The sequence below is a fragment of the Elephantulus edwardii genome, unplaced genomic scaffold (assembly GCF_000299155.1).
Source record: "Elephantulus edwardii isolate Elephantulus edwardi_28Jun2011 unplaced genomic scaffold, EleEdw1.0 scaffold00121, whole genome shotgun sequence".
NCBI lineage: Eukaryota > Metazoa > Chordata > Mammalia > Macroscelidea > Macroscelididae > Elephantulus > Elephantulus edwardii.
Window position 1 is genome coordinate 7,473,871 of NW_006399871.1, and position 20,599 is coordinate 7,494,469.

A 20,599-nucleotide genomic window follows, 5' to 3' on the forward strand; every position below is an offset into this window, starting at 1 on the left:
AAAGTTTTCATTATCCTGAAAAAAACCAAAAACATACCCTCTCTTCTTTCTTGTTTTTGAAACATTTCAGAGCATTCTTCGAGCCAGGCTGCTTGGCTTCAAATCCCACCTCTCTGCTCAGCAGTCCGGGCCAAATTTATCCTTCGACAAAGTTCCTTTCTATTTCTCTGCCTCAGTAATCTCATCTGTACAATGGGCATGACAAAGAGGGTGGCTGGGAGGGTAGAATGAATGTGCCACATGTTCATAAAGTGACAGAAGTTCTCTTCTTGCCTTCAAACTGAGAAGCACGTGACTAGGTGTGTGGCTTCCACTGTATTAAAGAGCATTCCCATAATTCTCAGGGATTTAAGGGGCATGGATTCCACTACGTTTACGTGTGTTCCCATAATTCTCAGGGACTTAGGGTCACAGTTCCTTGATGGTTTTTACTCTTCGGGGTCTCCTATGGGATGGGGGGAGGGGAGGCAAGACCCCAGAAAGCTATAGTTGATGGTCAGTGTGTAATCTGGGGCTTCAGAAGACATACGTTTGAATCAAGCCTCAGTCACAGTTCACAAGCCCTGTGGGCTTGAGCCAGTTGTTTCATCCCTCTGTGCCTCAGTTTACACGCCTGTAAGATGGATCTAAGAATGCCTTCCCTGTTGGGTTACTGTGAAATGAAATGAAGTAACTCATAGTACATGCCTGACCATAATAAACACTCAAAGTGTGAATTAGTTATTATAATTACTGTTATTGCATTGTGAAAATAAAGAATTAAAATACTATGTGACCTTATTTGGGTTATTTGTTTGTACTTTGATGGTTTAGTTAAATTATTTCTTTTTTTTAGAAGTTTTTTATTTCTTATTTTTTAATTTTATTTTTTTTATTTTAATGGAAGTTTACAGAAAGTTTACTTTGGATTTCCATTCATTCTTGGTCCCACACTTCCCTCCCTGCCCACCCCTCCCCCCTGGGTTGGTGTGGTGTTGGTTTAATGCTTGAATGGCATTACCACACAGAGCCACACGAGGGCGCTGGCACGTGCTTTCCAAGCCAATGCAGTCACCTTTGATGGCGATGATGCTGGTGTATTTTGCCTCCTTTCCTGCCTCGGGTTTACGCAGCTATCCTCTGTCCTCAGGTTGAACCACGTGGAACTGAGGTTAGAACTACAGTAATCTGCTGAAACCATAGCTAGGTGGGTCAATGTTTACACGCCCCATGCCGATACCAGGAAAGGTGGGCATCAGGGTTGTATTCTCTCCAGTCTGTATGCCGAGAAAATTAGTAGAAAAAATGGATTCTATGAAGAAGAATGTGAGATCAGGATCAGAGAAGATCATGAGCCGTCTGCATGATGCAAATGGTACAACCTTGCTTGCTAAAAGTGGAGAGGGCTTGAAGTACCTGATACAGAAGATCAAAGAGTACAGACTTCAATGTGGATCACATCTCAGTGTCAAGAAGACAACAGTCCTCACCACAGGAAGAATAAGCAACATCATGATAGTTGGAGAAAAGATTTAAGTTGTCAACAATCTCATCTTACTTCGATCCACAGTTAACACCCTTGTTACCAGCAGTAAGGAGATCAGGAGGTAATATTGCACTGGGAAAGTCTGCTGTTACGGACCTCGCCAAATTACTAAGGAGCAATGATGTCAGTCTGAAGACTAAGGTGCACCTGATTCAGGCAATGGTCTTTTCACTCACTTGCTATGTATCTAAAAGTTGGCAGAAGAATTGATCTCTTTGAGTTGTGGTGTTGAAGAAGAGAACTGAATATCCTATGGACTTGCCAAAATGACAAACAGATATGTCTTGGACAAAATGCTGCCAGAATGCTCTTTGGAGGCAAGGATGACAAAGCTTTGTCTTATATAGTTTGGGCATGTTGCTAAGAGGCTATTCCTTGAAGAGGGACATCATACATGGAAAGGTGACTGGTTGACACAGTGACTGCAGCAGTGGTCTCAAGTGTGTCAGAGATGATGAGGACGGCACAGGATTCAGGTCTGTTTATAGGTTCACTATGAGTCATACTAAGCTCAACGACACCTCACAACAGCAACATGCCAGTACATGCTGGGATCCAGGATGAAGGCTTACCTGAGCCAACTCAGAATTTCTCAAAGTCATCTATTCAAAAAAGAACCCGTAGTACTTATTCCTGGCCTTTCCCCTAGAACCCCAGTTTTCTGATCTGGAGTGGGCCTCCAGATATGTCATTTTGAGACAAGTTTGGAATCTCCTGTACTATCTCACCAGATCTGTCCCCTTGAACCTATTTTACAGATGAGAAAATGGAGATTCAGAGAAATAACTTGTGCACAGTCACTTCACCAGTGAGGCCCTGAGCCAGTCCTTTGGCTTCCATATCCTGCCCTGCTCTCTGACATCTCCCTCGAGCCTCCAAGCACCCCTTGCCTCCTGAGGGCCCAGCCCAGTTCCACGGGCATGGAATTGGAGAGTACTTCTCAAACTGAAGTCTTCCACCTCTCAGATTCCAGGAGCCCACATATCTGCTTGTTGGCCTCAGACAGCCCGTTAGAGACGGGGTGATTGTTCTCATTTAACTTGAAGGTCTTTTTTTCTAAGTTAAACTTCTCTGAGTGTCTTCCCCTTTTGGCACAGAATCTCCCCTTCGGTCCCTCCCTCCTCATCCCTTTCTCGAGGGTCCCAGCAATGTGATAGTCCCCTGGGGTCTCCCATCACCCCTCAGAGCAGCCCCTCTGGGGGAAGAGTCTGTGACTGCCGGCCCGTTTCAAGATGGTGAGATTTACCACCCACAGGTCCGAGAGCTGGAGAAGAAATTGGGACAAATCCAGAGCCAGTCCACGGGAACAACAGGTGATGAGCTGCCCGTCCACTCAGACCCGAGGAAGCTGTCTGCACAGGAGAAAAACCTGCTCAGGATCCGCCTCCTGGAGAGGGAGAAACAGGAGAGCTTAGAGGTAACGCCTGCCTGGGGAGGAGGTCAGTGGGGCTGGGAAAATCTGCGAGCATGACCACCTCGTAAAGGGGCCTCGGTCACTGCTATGCACTGACTCAGCTTTAGTTGTCTCTCTGGGACTTCATCCTAAGCCCATTTGCTGTGTACAAATTACACTTTGGATGTTAGTTACCCCCCTGGGCTGTTTTGGAGACATTGGAAAGAAACTTCCATTGTGATGTGAAGAGGGAGAGGGTCCCAGCCCCAGCGACGACTCAGTGGGGTGACTGGCTGCGGTTCAGTTCATCCGCACTCATTTGTGTGTTACAGAGTCCTGCTGCTCTGCGTGGTCTTCCTGAATGTCCTGTTGACAGAGTACAGGTCACCAGGCTTGACTTCTGCAGTGCTGTGGGGTGGATTCAAACCGTCAATGTTTAGGTTTCTAGTTGAGCACAAACCTAAGTGAGTTCGTATCACTCAGGGTCTTTGTGATAAGGTTCGATGGAATTGAAGTGGAGCCAGGTTGATGAAAGACACGATGATGTTGTGTGCCATCAAATCAGAACCGACCCATCGCGGACCTGCCGGCAGCTTTGCAGAGGCCGTATGTATGTAAATTGCAATGAAGAAGATTGCCCATCTTTCTTCAGCAGAGCAGCTGGTGGATTTGAACCACACACCTTTGGACTGGCAGCACAATTCCTTACCACTAAGCCACCAGAGCTGAGCCCCAACAGTTGTGTCTCACTGGCTCCATGAGGAGTTTCAGAACCTAGCCCTATAAAGCCCAAGCAACAAAGAGCATTGACGGGCCCCACAGGCGCCAGTGCAGAGCAGGCTTCAGATGGGGAGGGCACAGATGAAACATTTAGGGCCTTAATTACAGCACCCTGTTCCCTGGGTTGTGTTCACTCTCTCCCATGGTTACTACTTGCAGGCCCCGCTTATACCTCCAGACAAGACCCCACAGATAAAGCGTGTCTCTTTCCTAGTAGTTGCAACAAAGTCCCAACACTGAGTCTTAATTGGCCTAACTTGGGACCTGTCCCTGCCCCAAGCCATTCACTGTGTCCACAGATATGGGATGTTTTGATCAGCTAAACTTCTGGTGGCTGGCCCTTGGTCTAGAGAGTGATTAAGTCTCCCCCCAGTCACAGACTAAGAGGGGATAGGAACTTCCTGAAATAAAAAATAGAAGGCAAAGGGACAGAATATCCTGGAGGACCAAACAATAGGCCACTTCAATGACCCTGGCGGTGGGCTTCCTAACGGCACTTCCTGTTCACCACACGGCTTCCCTTTGTGAGGGCCAGCAGGTGTGAGGAGGGGCACAGGGGGGCTGGGTTGGGACTGGAAATCCTGGGTTTCACCTTGAAGGCAGTGGAGAACCTCAGGATGGACATGCTATGGAGGGGCATGATGGGAAGTACATTTTGGAAGGGTGGCGTGGTCAGGCGTGTGGACGATGAGGTGAAGGAGGCTGACTGACTGGATGCGGGAAGGCGACCACTAGGCAGAGCTGTGAAGAACTTCCTGTGAGGACAGCAGGTGGCTGCGAGGAGGACAGGAGTGGGCTCTCGGAGGAGAGGGAATCTTGGGTTTGAGGTACACCTACCTTGGGCTTAGAAACACACACATAAACTGTAAATTACAGCTAGAATTGCAGAACCATCTGTCCGCCGCATCAGGGAGGGGACGGGGAATGGGCAACCTGCGTGCTCTTCCCTCGGCCCCTGGAGTGTGGAGACCACCAAGCAGCACATGACCATGACCGCTGCCTGCCTGCCTCCCCTCTGTTATTTCCCCGCAGTCCTGTGGATCCGCCATGTTTTACCAGTCTGCATTTCTGTAATTCAGAGGGGAAGGCCCTCTATGAGGTGGATTGATTCAGTGACTGGGATAATCGGGATGGGAGTGTCAGAGACAGTGCGATTGGCACAGGACAGTGCAGAGTTTAGGGCTGTTGTACATAGGGTCACTATGAGTCACAAGCGACTCGATGGCACATAACAACAACAACAACTAGGCCACCAGAATGCCCTATAATTGATTTGTTCTAGGATCTGAAAACACTCTTCCAGGGGTAATTGTCCCATGAGCACAAGTCAGATTATGTCATTCCTCTGTCCAAGATGCCCCTCGTGTCTGGACCTTGATTCTGGGGGTTAACCTGCTCTGGCCTTGCTCACCCCATGCTGGTCACGCTGACTTCACCCCAACACCTTTGTTCCTACCCGACCTCACTCAGTCTCTGCCCAGGTGACACCGTTTCAGGGAGATTTTCTCCAGCCACATCCCGCCCCCTGCCCCTCCTCCACCTTTCAGCATTTATCCTCAATTAATTGATCAGATCACCATCACTGTTGATTGTCTTCTCTGCGAGGACGTCTGCTCCTGAGGGACCCCGGACTCTTGTCTGGTTTGTTCTATGCTTCAACCTAAGAACCTAGAACCCTGGAACCACATTATTTCCCCCAGAAAATAATTGGAAATGACAGATCGAATGATCAAGAGGAATGATCTGGAAGGCGTAGGCTGCACAAGAAGTTCAGTTTATAGCCATGAAAGTGGGCTCAAGTCTAGGGTGACGTCCTGGACTTGTGTGGAGGATGCAGGGAATGGAGTGGAGGTAGCACCTGCCTCCCATGCCAGCTGTTGGTGGACTGAGATGCTTCAGCGTGAGCCCAAGGCTTTGTGCTGTTTGCAAAATTGTGGTTTTTCATTTTCGCCAGGCTCAGGGGTGGCCGAGGGTGGGAACAGATGCATGCAGAGCTTCTCAGTGGCATTCCTCTTGTGCCCCTGCACTGGCTGCTTGGAAACCTGTGTCCTCAGGCGTGGAGGGGGATGCTGGCCGTATTGTTAGTGAGCTCTGTCGTGTGCGAGCGAGTCCTGGGCTGAAGTCCTCATGCTGGGAGAGGAGTGGTTTGCTCTGTGCCCATCAACAGGTGCCCTCCCGTCTCTGAGCCTCTCCAGGGCCTGAGAACGAGAGCCAGGAGTGGCCGAAGTACATCTCGTCTCGCCCCTGCTGCCCACTGTTGTGCTTGCTGGTTACAGAAACTCACCAGTGAACGAGACGCCCTCCAGAAACAGCTGGAAGAGCTGAGGAAGAAGTTCGAGGCCGCCAAGTCCCGGAACAAGGTGCTGTCTAGCGAAGTCAAGACCCTGCGGACTCAGATGGGCACGCTGGTGGAGAAGGGCAGGCATGACGATGAGCTCATCGACGCCCTCATGGTACGGCCGCCACTCAACGCTGGGGACAGCCAGGGCCCCGGCCACGGCGGGAGGGACCAGCCCCCAGCAGAGGCGCCCTCCTCAATGCCACCTACGCAGCCTGGAAGGATGGGCCCCAGCACGTGTCCAGGAACAGGAGCAACCCCCAAAGGCCACCTGAGGGCTGTGATGGTGGCCATGCTTGGCATGAGCCCCTGGGCCTGAACCCCAACAGAGAAGGAGATATGGGAGGTCAAGGTAGGGTTACACCTGGGCTGTCTCACATCAAGGAATGAAAGGGACAGCTGAAGGGACAGATGATTGTCTGTCAGATAGCCGATGCCTCTCCATCTGGACACAGGGAGGGCGGCTTATAACAGGTCAGCCCAAGACAGCCCCTAGGGCCACCTATTAATAATCCCATCCCACAGAGGGGAGACTAAGAGGATTTGCCCAGGTCCATCCAGCTGCATTCCAACCCTCTTTAGGTGACTGTGAAACCCCTCCACGCCAGCAAGGCCACTGCTTCCCTGACCCCACGACTGGGCTTTCCTCTCCAGGAACTGAGGTGCCCTGGGAGTGCCCCAGCCCAGGGGTGTGGTGTCCCCCCCGGCTAGCATGCTGAGGGGCCCCGAGCTGGCTCGGTCACCACCTTGGAGTGCAGGCCTTAGGCAGTGTGCAGGCCACTAAGCCAGAAATCTATGCCTGCTCCTGCCCGTCTCCCTGTGTGACCCCTAGGCCATCACATCCGCTCTCAGCCTCAGCTTCCGAGCCTTCAGAGATGGGCATCAGGGATCCCCCGAGGTCCCAGTGTGTCCACCGTTCTTGTTTCTGAAGGTGGCTGCAGGCCAGCCCCAGCTCTGCCATCTGCCGTGTGCCCTTGAATTCTCTGGCCCCAGATTTCCCTACCTGGCCGCAGTCACCGGCTCCTGGTTGGGTTCCAGCAGGTAGCCTGTACCCAGGGATCTTGGAGGCACCTCCAGGGGCTGAGCCTCGTCCAGTGCCAAAATCTTAGGCCTAAAATCCCAGGCTCCAGAGGCCATCTACCGAGTAGCCTTCAAGAGTAGGATTAGGGTTCCTTTTCAAACATCTTCACCACCTGAGATGGACTCTTTTTCATTGTCCTTGAGAGCCCCTTAGAGGGTCCTTCAGGGCCCCGCTTTCAGGGAGAGGGAGGTCAAGGCCAGGGTAAAGGAGGACACCAGCCTGGCCCCCACCTGTCTGGTAGGAGCCTCCTGGGCCCTGTGATAGGTGGAGCAGGGCAGTCCGTCAGTCAGTGCCCGCTGCCAGCTTCTGGTGGGAGCAGGGAGGGCTGGGCTGCTGGGGTGCTGGACGGCAGCCTCTCCTCGACCCCCAGAATCAGCTGAAGCAGCTTCAGGAGATCCTGGGCAGCCTGAGTCTGCAGGAGGAGAAGACGCGTGCGTCCCACCACCGCCTGGACCAGCAGCTCCACACGCAGGCCCAGCAGAGCAGCAGCCTCGTGGCCCAGCTTCGGGCCATGGTGGCAGAGCGGGAGGCCAAGGTGCAGCAGCTGGAGCTGGAGATTGGGCAGCTCAGCGTGCAGGTGAGCGGCCCCTGCCCCTCACACCCGTTTGCAGCCTCCATCCAGAAAAGCGCAGGCCACACCTGGTCTTACCTGCCTCTGCGTGGCCCCTGGAGACCGTTCTGCACACGCCTTTTCCTTCTACAGCACCAGCTTTGTGTCCCTGCGCCGGTTAGAGGTGTGCATTCACGGCTCCCCGCGGTCCTCTGCCTCACCAGTCCCTCAAGAAATCTGAGGGACACGCGGAGTCATTCCAGAATCTTCAGCTCTCACTACCTCTCCTTGAGGGCCTACCTAAGAGAGATACACAGAAAGGACCTAGTTTTACCTTAGAGGTCACTGGCCAGAGGGCCAGGTCTTACCACCCCTCCAACAAGTTAGCAGACATCGTGGACCACCTTAGAATGGGTGGGCCTTTGGGGGTCACTCAGGTTGTCAAGGGCTCATCCTAACCGGGAGTCATCGAATATTTCCTTTTCAGAAAGTACCCCCTAACCCAAATATCCAGAATATTCCTAAGGAGGGGACAGCTCAGGGAAGGGGCAGCTCAGGGAGGGGGGCCTAGGAAGCCCCAGCCTCCATCCAAGCTGGCCCTGGGTGAAGCCACTCAGCCTCATTTGTCCAGGTTCCTGCAAGAAGCTGGCTCAGGCCCTACCCCTGGCTAGAATGGGCATGGGGCAGGGGGTCGTCTGAAGAGAGGGGATCCTTAGGCGATCCAGACCTGCCTCACATCACGGACTATTCACTGCTCCCCAGGACCTGAGGGTAGACCCCCTTCCTGGCTGGGTCACCGTCCTCACACCAAGCAGCTCCCCTTCTGAAGCGAGGCATTATTAGATGTCATTATCATGCAGCCAGCGCCTCCACCAAACAGACCTCCCTTTTCTCTCCTGAGAAAAGAAGCTTCTTTCATGCTCCCTGAAAGACCTGAAATCAAGCCAAGCCCCCTCTCTGGCTTCCTCCAGGCCTCTGAGCCAAGGCCCGGAGAATCGAACCCGTGTCTGTCTTCTGCAGTATCTTCACACCAAAGGCCTGAGCGAGGGATCCAGTGGGCCTGAGGTCAACCACGCCCCCACGCAGGGCCCTGAGGACCCAGGCCTGGCCAAGACCACGGCCTCCGCGGGCGATCACGTCGGCAGGCTTGGATCTTCTCGGTAAGAGAGGGAAAGAATAAGGGATATGGGGGTGGGTGGAAAGTGAATATTAATTATTCAAAAGAAAGGCTGTTTCCTGCTGCCTCTGATGGGAAGCCAGGGAAGCGATGCTTACTAAGAAGACTCTGGCACTGGGCTTCCAACACATGGGTCTCTCCTAGTATGTTAATTCTGCATCTGCAGAAGAGAGCCCCAGGCCGTGATACTGTTACTGCGTATTGATCACAGCTCCCTTTCATGTCTGCCCTGATCCTGCCACCGAATGCATCTGCTCCCCAGAGTCTCGGAGAGCCCTGGGCTTGGTTGTGCAAGGCCCAGACGTCTCCCGGTTCTGTCTTGTTCTGAGCAAGGAGGGGTTCTGGGAAGAAGGGCCGTAGACCCGCCGGGCTGCCCAGCCAGGGCTCCTGCGAGGGCCATCGCCAGCTGCTTCCTCAGCCTGCCGGGCCCCTGGCCAGCCCTTGCTCCCTTCCCAGCAGAACACACGCAGAGGTGAAGGTGAGGCCCTTTGGGGGCCGGCCCGCCTTCCCGTGGTGATGGGCCCCTTCCACCCCACACACAGCTCCGTGACCAGCCTGGGCCACACGCTGGTGGAATCTGCTCTCACTCGGCCCTCCCTGTCCAGTCCTCATGGGCCCTCACCCAGGTATGGAACCTAGGCCCCTTGTAGTCCTCCCTGCCCTTGATTGTTCTGCCAATACTGACATTCCATTCAAAAGAAGGGGAAACTGAGGCCAGCCAGGCCAGGGCCTCTCCCACGGTTACACAGGACTTGGAGGGTCAGGTAGGTCCAGTTTCCTGTCTGGGATGGGTCTCAGAACTAGACCCTGGCCCTCCTGTCTCCTAGGCCAGTGCCCTTTCCTACTACCAGAGAATTAACACAGGAATCTTCTAGAACCTGACTCCCAGCACCTTCCCTCCTGTCTCTTGAGACTCAATCACTCAGGGAAGAGTTTCACATCATCCAGGTTCCTGCTCTAAGCCACTGATACTCCTCAGCTCTCGGGCCCTTCTTTGTTGATAGAATCAAGTCTAAAGGCTTAAATGGGCCCTTTGTACCCCATGCCAGCTCCCAGACAAAGGGTGACTTTGTCCTGCCTCCGAGCCCTCTCTTGAGCCCTGCCCACTGTCCCTTGGAGTCGTGCTCGTGCTATCAGCTCCCCAGAGGCAGGTCAGCTCCGATTCCAGGCGAGGCCTCCAAGTGGCCCCAGGTCCGCATCGGATCCCTGCATGGTTCTGGGCAGCAGGTTTTTTCTTGGGCTTCCATCTCCCGTGGAGTAACTGCCATTCTCTAGACTGCCGCTTGGCAGCTCAGGCACTGTAGGGCCCAAACCAGCCCTGTAGGTCACGAGGGGTCACAAGGCCACCTGGGAGAGTGGTCACGAGCCACTCCCCAGAGGGTGGGGAGTTCAAGTGCCGGCAATGGGGACAGGCAGCTCTGCCTTTAGAAACCCACCTCCCACAGTGGAAGCAGGAACCTGGGCAAGTTGCCGCCTCCCAGGCCTGATTGGCTGAGACCTCTGCACGTGACAGGATGCTGGAGCCAGCGTGCTGTAGGCTCCCCAGTCTGGTGACCCTCAAGCCTGTTCTTGTCACGTGCAGGTCCTGCCCTCCTCATGAAGCTTACAGTTCCCTCCCCTTGGTGACAGAGCCGGAGTGATTCCAAGAAAGCGGCTCAGGGCTGTGTGGTTAGAACTCGGGTCCTTCAGATGATCTCTGAAGGGCATACGGCCCTCTCGCTCCTCTCCCTCCACCCTGTTGGAGAATCCCTGAGGTGACTTGGAACAAACTTGCCAGCTGCAGTGTGTGTGTCCAAATCACCAGAGACCCTGACTCAGCGGGCTGGTGCAGAGACTGGGGTGCACCATTTCTTGCCAGCTCCCAGGTGGTACCCCGGCCACTGGTTCAGACACGTCTTCTCAGCGAGGCCTGCCAGCACCGTTAGGAGTGAGAGAGCAGGAGCTGGGGTGGGGGAGACCTGCAGTCCTCAAGCCCATCTCTGCAAGCCCCTCAGGGTTCACACAGGACCAAGGCTCAGAGAGGGGAAGAGATCCACCCAAGACCACAGAGCAGGTCCACCTCAGAGCAGGCCAGGAGCCCAGGGCTCACACGCCCCAGCCCAGCCCTTGGTACACTGTCACCTCTGGGGGGGCACACTTCATCCCACTCACCACACCCCTGCCCTCACCCATATATCCAACACCCCTCAGGCACACCAACACACACACCTACACACACACACACACACACACACACACACACAATCCCAAATCCTCCCCCTCCACTGGACACTTCCACTTTCCTCCCCCCCCCCCCCCCCTTCCTTCCCCCTCCCATGTCCCCCTGTTCTCAGAGCACATTACCACCCCCCAGGACACACCACCTCCCTTGAGGCACAGCACCATCACCCCTGGGGAACCCTCCCCAGGCACAGCATCCCCTTTGGGGCACCCACTACCACCGCCCCCTGGGGCATATCACCCTCCGTGCTGGGAAAGTGGGCCCCCAAAGCCAGGCTCTCAGTGGGAAAGGCCCAGAGCAAGATGGAGAGTGACCTGTCACTCACATGTGTGTCCTGGGGCGGGGCCCCCCTCTCCTGGATTCCAACAGCAGGTGGGGGCTGGGAGCAGCAGCGATGGGCTGGAGAAACTGACCAAATCCCAGAGCCAAGGTGTTGAGGTTCCAGGAAAATGACCTAGACATGAGGCCAAGCCAGGATCTCCAGGAACAGGAGGGAGGAATGGCAGGGAGACGGTGACGGGCCGCCCCGGTGTGGGGCAGGAAGGCTGGGTTCCCAGGGCACTTCCAGGTCCCCAAGGACTAGCTTCTGTCACAGCTGGACTGACTCAGGCTCCCATGAGAACTGGATATTCAGAGGTATCCATGAAGCTCTCGCCCTCATAAGCTCTGGCTTTGGGGTCAGCGGAGTGAGGCCCTGTGAGGCAGAAGCCAGGAGAGGTGGGATAGGAGGGGTTGGGCTGTCATCTTTCTCTCCGGCTGTCTCTGAGCATCCCTAAGTGTCCTTCCAGGCCCTCCCACCATGACAGGGGCTCCCGCCACGTGTGTGGCTGCAGGCTGCCCGTCACATGACCTCTGCCCCCTTCCCTATCTCCAGGTTCTCAGACTCCCCAGAACAAAAAGGCTGGCAGGCGCAGGTGACTGAGTTCAAAGCCCTCTGGCAGGCCGCCGAGGTGGAGCGTGACCGGCTCACGGAGTTTGTCACTGTCCTGCAGAAACGGTAACACATGGCCCCAAGGACACTCTCCTGAGCCTGCAGGGGATGAGGGTGGTCAGCCTGTCACAGGGCCATCTGCACGGCCAGGCTCATCCAAGTCAGGACCGAGCTCACCCGGGAGCTTGGCTTCTCTGGGATTGCTCCCAGGAATTCCCAGCCCTAACTCAGGCACCCTAGGCTTCAGTCCCTGCACCATAAGGGCACCCCATCCTTCCTGCACACGTGGGATGTCACATGCCATGTGGACCCGAGGCAGAATTCTCAAGGAGAGATTCTCAGGAATCATCAGACCAGCCCACCAGTAATTCAGATCTCAGATGAGCCTCCCTGTCCTCATTGCTGTCAGGGACACAGGCTGGACTAGGTCTGGAATGACAAAGGACAAGAGAGCTGCTGGCAGAGAGACGGGTGGAGGCGGGGGCTGGGACTTCGGCCGGGAGTGGGAGCAAGGCAGCAGACCAGGTGGTACAGTTTTCTTCAGAGGTTCGTTGACAGACTTGCATTCAGATAAATCGGTCCTTCTCGCTCAAGTGACCTCTTGGCAAGAGTCAGGGCCGCCCAGGCCAACACAGTCCCTTCATGTGACCTCCCTGCACACAAAGAACAGCACTGAGCTTCTACACTGGCATATCAAGTGTCAGCTAGAGCTCCTCCTTGGGGGACAACAGAACCAGTTCTGACTAAATGAGGCAGAGGGACGCGTTTTGGAAGGTGTTGAGCTCAGGAAGATTCAGGGATCTTAGTGACAAGAACTCCAAGACTGTGACTTCTGAACTGGGCTTCGTGCTGGCCCTGCGACTCTGCGCTGCTGGGTTCTCAGCTGTGGCTGGCTCCGTGTTGTTGTTGTTCACAAGTCCCCGGGAGCAACACGGTCCTGACCACACTACCCCTAGGTGCTCAGAGAAGGGAGGAGAGGTGGTTTCTCAGTGAGGGGAAAACAGGGCGCTGTCACCAAAGAAGGTCCTGGGGATGCAGGGAAGGCAAGCCCAAGGTCGGTCCACCCCTAAACAGTGAGCAGTGACCAGCTTAATTTTTTAAATAGTTTTAAATTTTTTTTCTTTCTTATTCAAGTAGTAGGATTCTGAGGCTTCGTCTGACATACTTTGGACATGTTGTAAGGCGAGACTGGTCCTTGGAGAAGGACATCATGCTTGGGAGGGTGGAGGGACAGTGCAGGAGGGGAAGGCCCTCTATGAGGTGGATTGATTCAGTGACTGGGGTAATCGGGATGGGTATATCAGAGACGGTGCAATTGGCACAGGACAGAGCAGAGTTTAGGGCTGTTGTATATAGGGTCGCTATGAGTCGCAAGCGACTCGACAGCACATAACAACAACAGTAGTAGAGAAGGTATAAATTTCAGAAATCTTTAGATACGTGAAAAAGGTAGCATTGTTTTTCTATAATTGCAGTTTAATGTAAAGTCTTCAAATGACACAAACATACCCAGTTCAGACTTTCTCTCCCATTTCCCTTGAGTTGCATCTGAACTTTGGGGTTGGAGAGAGAAAGAGAGAGAGAGAAAGAGAGAGAGAGAGAGAGAAAGAGAAAGGGAGAGAGAGAGAGAGAGAGGAAGAGAGAAACAGAGAGAGAGACAGAGACAGAGAAGTGTGGTGGCTCATTTATCAATTGCAACATAACAAATTACCCCAACCTTAGTAGCATCCAGCGCAGAATAGAGGTGGTTCTTTCTAAGTGATTCTAGATATAACCCAGTGGGTTGACAGGGCTATTTCGTGGCTCCACATAGTGTTAGCTGAACTCACACATAGGGCCTCATTCAGGTGCCCTCCGCCCTCCGCGTGGCCTCTCTTTCCGTGTGGTGTCTCCCCGGATTTTTCCACACAAGGCCAACGTCAGCGTCAGGCAGGCAGGGAAATTCAGGGGCAGAATTGAAGACAGTCATTCTGAGTGATGCGTGGGAAGCTGAAGGTAGGCTCCTTCTGCAGGTTTTGGGCTTCCCTCGCCTCACCCTGGTTCTAGCCATGTTTCTGGGGAGCCCCTCCCTCGCTCCAGCAAAGTAGCTGCAAGCTTCCATGGTAGTGGGGTTCTAAAATAGGACTGTGCAAGTTACATAGGACTGCCAAGGTTACATCACGCAGCGAATGTACCACTGTCCAAAGTGGGTCATAGTAAAGCCAGAGTCATTGTGGGAGAGGCTTTAAATGTTGGGACCAGAATTTGAATGTTGGGAGGAGATATCCCCTTTGGCGGTCACCTGTACAGTCTATCACAGTGTCGTAAACTATCTCCTGATGCCGTTATCCACTGAGGAATTGTATTCTCCTCCGGTCTTCATTGGGCTGATTCAGCAGGCTTGGCATCTCCCCTCCCTAACTTCCTTAGGTTTGGGGTCTCGCTGATACCCCTGCCCTTTTTGAGATCCTCGAGTTCATTGTCTTGTCCGCTATCATCCTGGGTGTGTATTCTTTTCATCTAAAACTCCTAGTCAGCACGTATTCTGTCTTCTTATCCATTCCACGGCAGTTCTTAGTCTCTCTCAGCATTTTGGACTGAATTCTGCGTGGGATCTTCAAATCTGTGTTCCAGCTCACCGACTCCCTCCAGTAGTACTTCATCTGCTGTGAAATCTATTTTAATAGTTGTTTTTTTCCTCATTTCTAGTGTAAATCTCCTGTTCTTTTTTTTTTAAAACCTCCAAAAACCATCATTTGTTCTTTCATTAAAATCTTCTTACCTTTAACTTTTTAATAATTTTAAACTCACTTACCCAAACCAGGTCCACTGCGGTCAAGTTGATTCCTACCCATGGTAATGTCACCCGGTTTCCTATGGAGCGAACTCTTTATAGAAAGGAGACCACTTGTCTTTCTCCTAAGGAGCACCTGATAGATTTGAATCACTGACCCTTCTGTTCGCAATTCAGCACATGCCATGCCATCAGAGCTCTTAAATAATGCTCTGTCATTTTCATGAGGGAGGGCTGGTGGCTTGATAGGAAGGAGTTACACCAGCAACTCAAAGGCAGGCAGTTCAAATCCACCAGCTGCTCTGCAGGAGAAACATGAACACCCGCCTCCCAGGGTGATTCAGTGCCTCTGAAAACCCGGTTCAGGGGGATCAACTACGGGTGGTCCACCTCAACAGTGGGTAACAACAACATCATCCTCATGGCTTAGGGTCCTGAGTTGTGCCATTGTCTCCCCTCCTGGTGAATCCATTCATTCCTATGTGGTTTAAATGTTGACACCGGGTTTTTTGTAAGCTCAGCTTCAGTGGGGAGTTGTTGGTTTTTTCTTGTGGGGCTCCCGAGGGGCCTAGATTCCGAAGCTGCTCCTAAAGACTAGTTCTCTTGCCTCTGAAGAGCATTTATGGTTTCACTCGTGTCTTGGGGTGTTTTCTGATAATTTATTGGTTTAGAATTTCCTGAAAGCATGAGCTTTCATGCCTTGAGCTTCAGTTTCTCTCGAGCAGTGAGGTAGACTGCAAGCTTCTTTACCACGGCCCTGGGCTCAGAGATGAATAGTTGGTGGCCAAGCAGATAGGGTGGCCAACCCTCAGGCATGTGGTTCAAACCCACCAGCTGCTCTTCAGCAGAAAGATGGGCAATCTCCTCCTGTGTGATTTACAACCTCTGAAGATCTGCTGGAGGGTCAGCTATGAGTTGTTTCCAACGCAACAGCAATGAGTCTGAGATTTCTCATAAATCAGGCATTCCTCGGAGACTTCCAGATTTATGCAGAAAAATCACTTCCAGCTCATTACCTTATAGGAACCCGAGTTTATATCTTCTACCCTCACACTGGCATTAAAATTTCTGCCTTATGCTCCTGAAAGTTTTATTAGTTTTTCTGTTATAGACATAACATTTATTTTAAAAAAAGAAAATAAAACTTCCTTACTCAGTCCCCAAGTCCTCATTCTTCAAAGTTAGCCAGGTTTTTTCTCTCTGTGTATTCAGTTATAGACACCTATGCATTTTGCATATATTATAAAAAAAAGGACTTGCATCAAACACATCTTTCTATCTTTGTGGAAGTATTTCTGTATTAAGAATCCCTAAAAGTGGAATAAGGAACTCTGGTAGCTTAGTAATAAGGAGCTATATTGCCAACCCAAAGGCAGATGGTTCAAATCCCCCAGCTGCTTCCCAGAAGAAAGATGGGCAATCTCTTCTCCTGTGAATTGCTGCATCTGAAGACCTGCTGGAGGGTCAGCTATGAGTCGGTTCTGACTCTATGATACAGAGAAACCAACAACACTAGAAGTTGAATAGATGAATCAAAGAACAGACACATTTAAAAATATTCACTATCATAGCAAATAGCCTTTTCAAATTCACTCCATTTACATACTCATCAATAATGTGGATTGCTGATCAACACTACGTTGTATCAGTCTTTAATGCTTTTGCAAAACTAATGAAGGAAAATTGTTCTAGTTGTTTTAATGTCCTTTGCTATGGCAAAAAGATATGAGCATTTAAAAAATATGTTCCTAGACTTTTATGTGTTTTTTTCTTGCTAAATGCCTGTTTATGGCACTGCACATTTTTAGAGGTTTTTTAAATTTTTCTTGCTTTATAAGACTATTTGCCTTTTCATAGTCAATAAAACACAAACTGTGGCTAACTCTGAGAAGAATGGGAATCCTAGAACACTAGATCGTGCTTATGAGAAACCTGTACTTGGACCAGGAGGTAGTCGTCAGAACAGAGCAAGGAAACACTGCATGGTTCAAAATTGGGAAGGATGTACACCAGGAATGTGTCCCATCTCTATACCTTTTCAATCTATATGCAGAACAGATCATCCAGGTGGCTGGGCTGTTTGAGGAGAAATGTGGCTTCAGGATTGGAGGAAGATTCATCAACAATCTGTGTCAGGCAGGTGACACAACCCTGCTTGCTGAAACTGAGGAGGACCTGAAGCGCTTGCTGCAGAAGTTGACTGCAGCCTTCACTATGAATTGAAGGTCAACATAAAGAAAACAATGATTCTCACCACTGGGCTGACTGGCAGTATCAGGATGGATGGTGAAAAAGATTGAGATTTTTCACAGCTTTAGTTTGCTTGGCTCCGCAATCGACTCTCTTGGCACCAGCAGCCAGGAAATGAAAAGACAAATTGCACTGGGAAAGTCTGCTGTTAGAGACCTCTCCAAAGTACTGAAGAGCAACGATATCAGTCTGGAGACTAAGGTGTGCCTGATCCAGGCCATAGTCTTTGCAGTTACTTGCTATGCATCAGAAAGCTGGACAATGACTAGAGATGATGGAAGAATTGATGCTTCCAAGCTATGGTGCTGGAGAAGAGTATTGAATATGCCATGGACTGCTAGGAGAACAAACAGGTTTTTACTAGAGAGGGTATGACCAGGCTGCTCCTTGGAGTCAAGGATTCTGAAGCTCCGTCTGACATACTTTGGACATATTGCAAGGAGGGCCCAGTCCTTGGAGAGGGACATCATGTTTGGGAGGGTGGAGGGACAGAGAAAGAGAGGAAGACCCTTGATGAGATATATCGATTCAGTAACTGGGGTAATTAGGGTAGGTCTGTCAGAGACAATAAGATTGGCATAGGATAGAGCAGGGTTTAGAGCTGTTGTACATTGAGACACTATGAGTCACAGGCAACTCGATGGCATATAACAAGAACATAAGACTAAGCTAAAAAATATTATATACTATACTATGATGTGATTGTTGTTATGTCCCATCAAATCTGAACCACCTCATCGCTGACCCTCCAGCAGTTTTTCAGAGGCTGTAAATCCCACCAGTGGAGATTACCCATCTTTCTCCCTTGCGGTAGTAAGTGGATTTGATCCTCTTGCCTTTGGGCTAGTAGCACAACTCCTTACCACTAGGCCACCAGAGCCCCTTATGCTGTATTATAGAATGTACTAGAAAACATTTCTTAAGGTTATCTTTGTAACAATCATGTGTCATTACACTCAATTGATTTCTGAGTCCAAGGAGCCTTTCCATCTGAAGCTCCATGTCAGCATCTCCACAATTACAGCTCCCCTCAAAATCGATATTTTCAACCATGAAAGCATTCACTAATGAGCTCACTGCTTATTATTCTTCACACGGGCCTTGGGTCAAGTTGGTCAGATTCTTGAAAGGGCTATTAAACACAATGAAAAATCAATTATGAAGTAAGAGGCACATCTGTCAACATGAAACTGTATGAAGTTGGTGCATATAATGGAACTGTTAGGATCGCACTTGGAGGCACTGGTAAGATGTAGCCGAGTCAGGCCAGTTAGCAGCTGAAGAGGGAAAAAGTGATGTGGACAAAGACTGAGCAAAAGGAGCCAGTCTGAAGGCCAAAGGGTCTAAGAGGCAGCCCAAGTCTGAAATCCAAAGGGTCACAGAGGCAGCCGAAGGGAGCAGGCTAGAGGGGCAGCCTCCTCCCAGGCCACAGAGAGAGGGAGAAAGAATGGTCTGGGGGGGGGGGGGGGGATTGGGGGGGGGGGGGGGGGGGGTGTGGCAGAAAGGCTGTGGGACTAATGGATTAGAAGTACAGGAGGCAAGGATGACTCCCTGTATGAGTGGCACTGTCATTTAGGGAAATGAGGAAACAGATTGAGGAAAGAACAAGAGAAATAAAAATTCCCCAAGATTTATTCCTGAATCTTGTGGGAATTCAGAAAGCCATAGATTATTTTAAATGGCCTTTGCTATTGGTATCTTATTGTCTGTTATTGTGGACCATCGAGTTGGAAGCGACCCATAGCCGATCCCCAGGTGGGGTTTTAGAGGCACGGGGGAAGATTGCCCCCTCATTTTAAAATATAAACACAACTGAAATACATAGTGGCGGGGGTGGGGTGGAGGTTTGGTGACCTAATGGTAAAAAACTGTGCTGCAATCCCAAAAGCACACAGTTCCAATCCACCAGCAGCTTCACAGGAGAAGGATGGGTAATGTCCTCCCATCTGATTAAACTGCGTCTGAAAACCCACTTGAAGGCAAGGATGGTGACGCTTCATCTCACGTACTTTGGGCATGTTGCTACGAAAGACTATTCCCTGGAGAAATGCTTCATACTTGGAAAGATGGGGAGACGGCGAAGGCGAGGAAGACCCTCAGCCAGGTGGACTGACACAGTGACCGCAGCAACGGGCTTGAGTGTGTCAGAGACGTGACGATGGCACAGGACAGGACAGGGTCAGATCTGTGGTCAGTGGAGTCACTATGAGTCGTACTTGACAGCACCAACCAACAACATTTGAAACCTGAAAGGAGTCCTGGTCGTGTAGCACTTAGGTGCTCAGCTGCGACCACAGGGTTGGCGGTTCAAAGCCGCCACCCCCTCCCGAGGAGGCAGACGTGGCAACCTGCTTCTGTAGAGAGTGCAGCCTTAGAACCCGGTTTGGGCAGCTCTTCTCTGTTCTGCAGTTCACTGTGAGTCAGCAACAGGATTTTCAATGTTTAATTTACTATAAATTTTTGAACAGATTCATCTATTATGCATATTCTTCTGGTGCTTAATTTCATTTATCAAAATAGTGCAGAAATTCTCTTCATGTCAGTACATGGTTTGTTTGGTGAAGTTTTTAAGCCAGGCAAACTCAGCGGTTGGGATTGTTGTACACCAGCATTAGTTGCACTAATATTAATAGTTTCTGATACCCCACTAGCACTGGTCCAGCCAGTGCATGTTCTTTTTATGATGACAGAGTACTTCCTTTATTACGTGAATCCAATTGTTTATGTGCCACTCCTCTCTTGACTCTACAGAGGAGTTTGTTTCTGGTTTTAAAATGGGTTAAGATATACCCTCCCATTCTCGTTTTACATTGACAATTTTAAAATCACAGACTGTGAATGATTTGACCAAATGCTTCCTCAGCATCGACCAAAAGGATCACATGGTTTAAATCTTTATGCTGAGTCTTGCCGTTCTAGTGTTGAAAAGGGAGTTCTGGTGGCCTCGTGGTAAGGAGCCGCACTGCTGTTCATTCCGAAGAGGGACGCTGTTCGAACCCACCAGATGCTCTGCAGGAGAAAGAGACATTTCCTCCCATGTGATTTACTGCCTCTGAAAACTCACTGGAGGGTCTGCAATGAGTCCGTTCCCACTTGGTGGTACACAGTAGCAGTGATGAGTAGGCTTGGACTCCAAGAACTTTGTGGTGCTTAAACATACCATGCCTTATATTCCCACTGCATTTTATTTCCTTTCTTTGTCCTGTTTTCACAATGATGGGCAGAATTCTTAGATGATCTCCACGATTTACAAGCCTGGTTGGTCATGCCTCATACACTTCCCTGCCTTTGACTGCAGGCTGAACCTCCACTCAAACCAAGGGAAGGGATGGGATAACATTCTCATGATTGCATTACTTTGGATGAGAGAGAGTGTGTGTGTGTGTGTGTGTGTGTGTGTGTGTGTGTGTGTGTGTGTAGATATATACAGTACAGCCTACAAAAGCTGGAACCTATGTAAGGCAAAACTGTCAGAGAAGGAAGACTCAACATTTTCCATCAAGATGAGCGGTCGAACAGTGACATGACCACACCCTGTCAAAGGTGGAAAACTTGGCAAACCTGGAAGCACAAGGCAGGC

General features: G+C 51.0%; 1 protein-coding gene across 1 annotated transcript in view; it reads left to right on the top strand.

Moving 5' to 3' along the window:
* CCDC13 (coiled-coil domain containing 13) overlaps positions 1-20,599 on the top strand; it is a 44,093-nt gene that overhangs the window by 15,858 nt on the left and 7,636 nt on the right. Inside the window, exons 7-12 of the mRNA XM_006893063.1 lie at positions 2,781-2,942; positions 5,975-6,151; positions 7,488-7,694; positions 8,688-8,827; positions 9,387-9,470; positions 11,940-12,062. Coding sequence (XP_006893125.1) covers positions 2,781-2,942; positions 5,975-6,151; positions 7,488-7,694; positions 8,688-8,827; positions 9,387-9,470; positions 11,940-12,062 — 893 coding nt within the window. The remainder of the gene's footprint in view (positions 1-2,780; positions 2,943-5,974; positions 6,152-7,487; positions 7,695-8,687; positions 8,828-9,386; positions 9,471-11,939; positions 12,063-20,599) is intronic.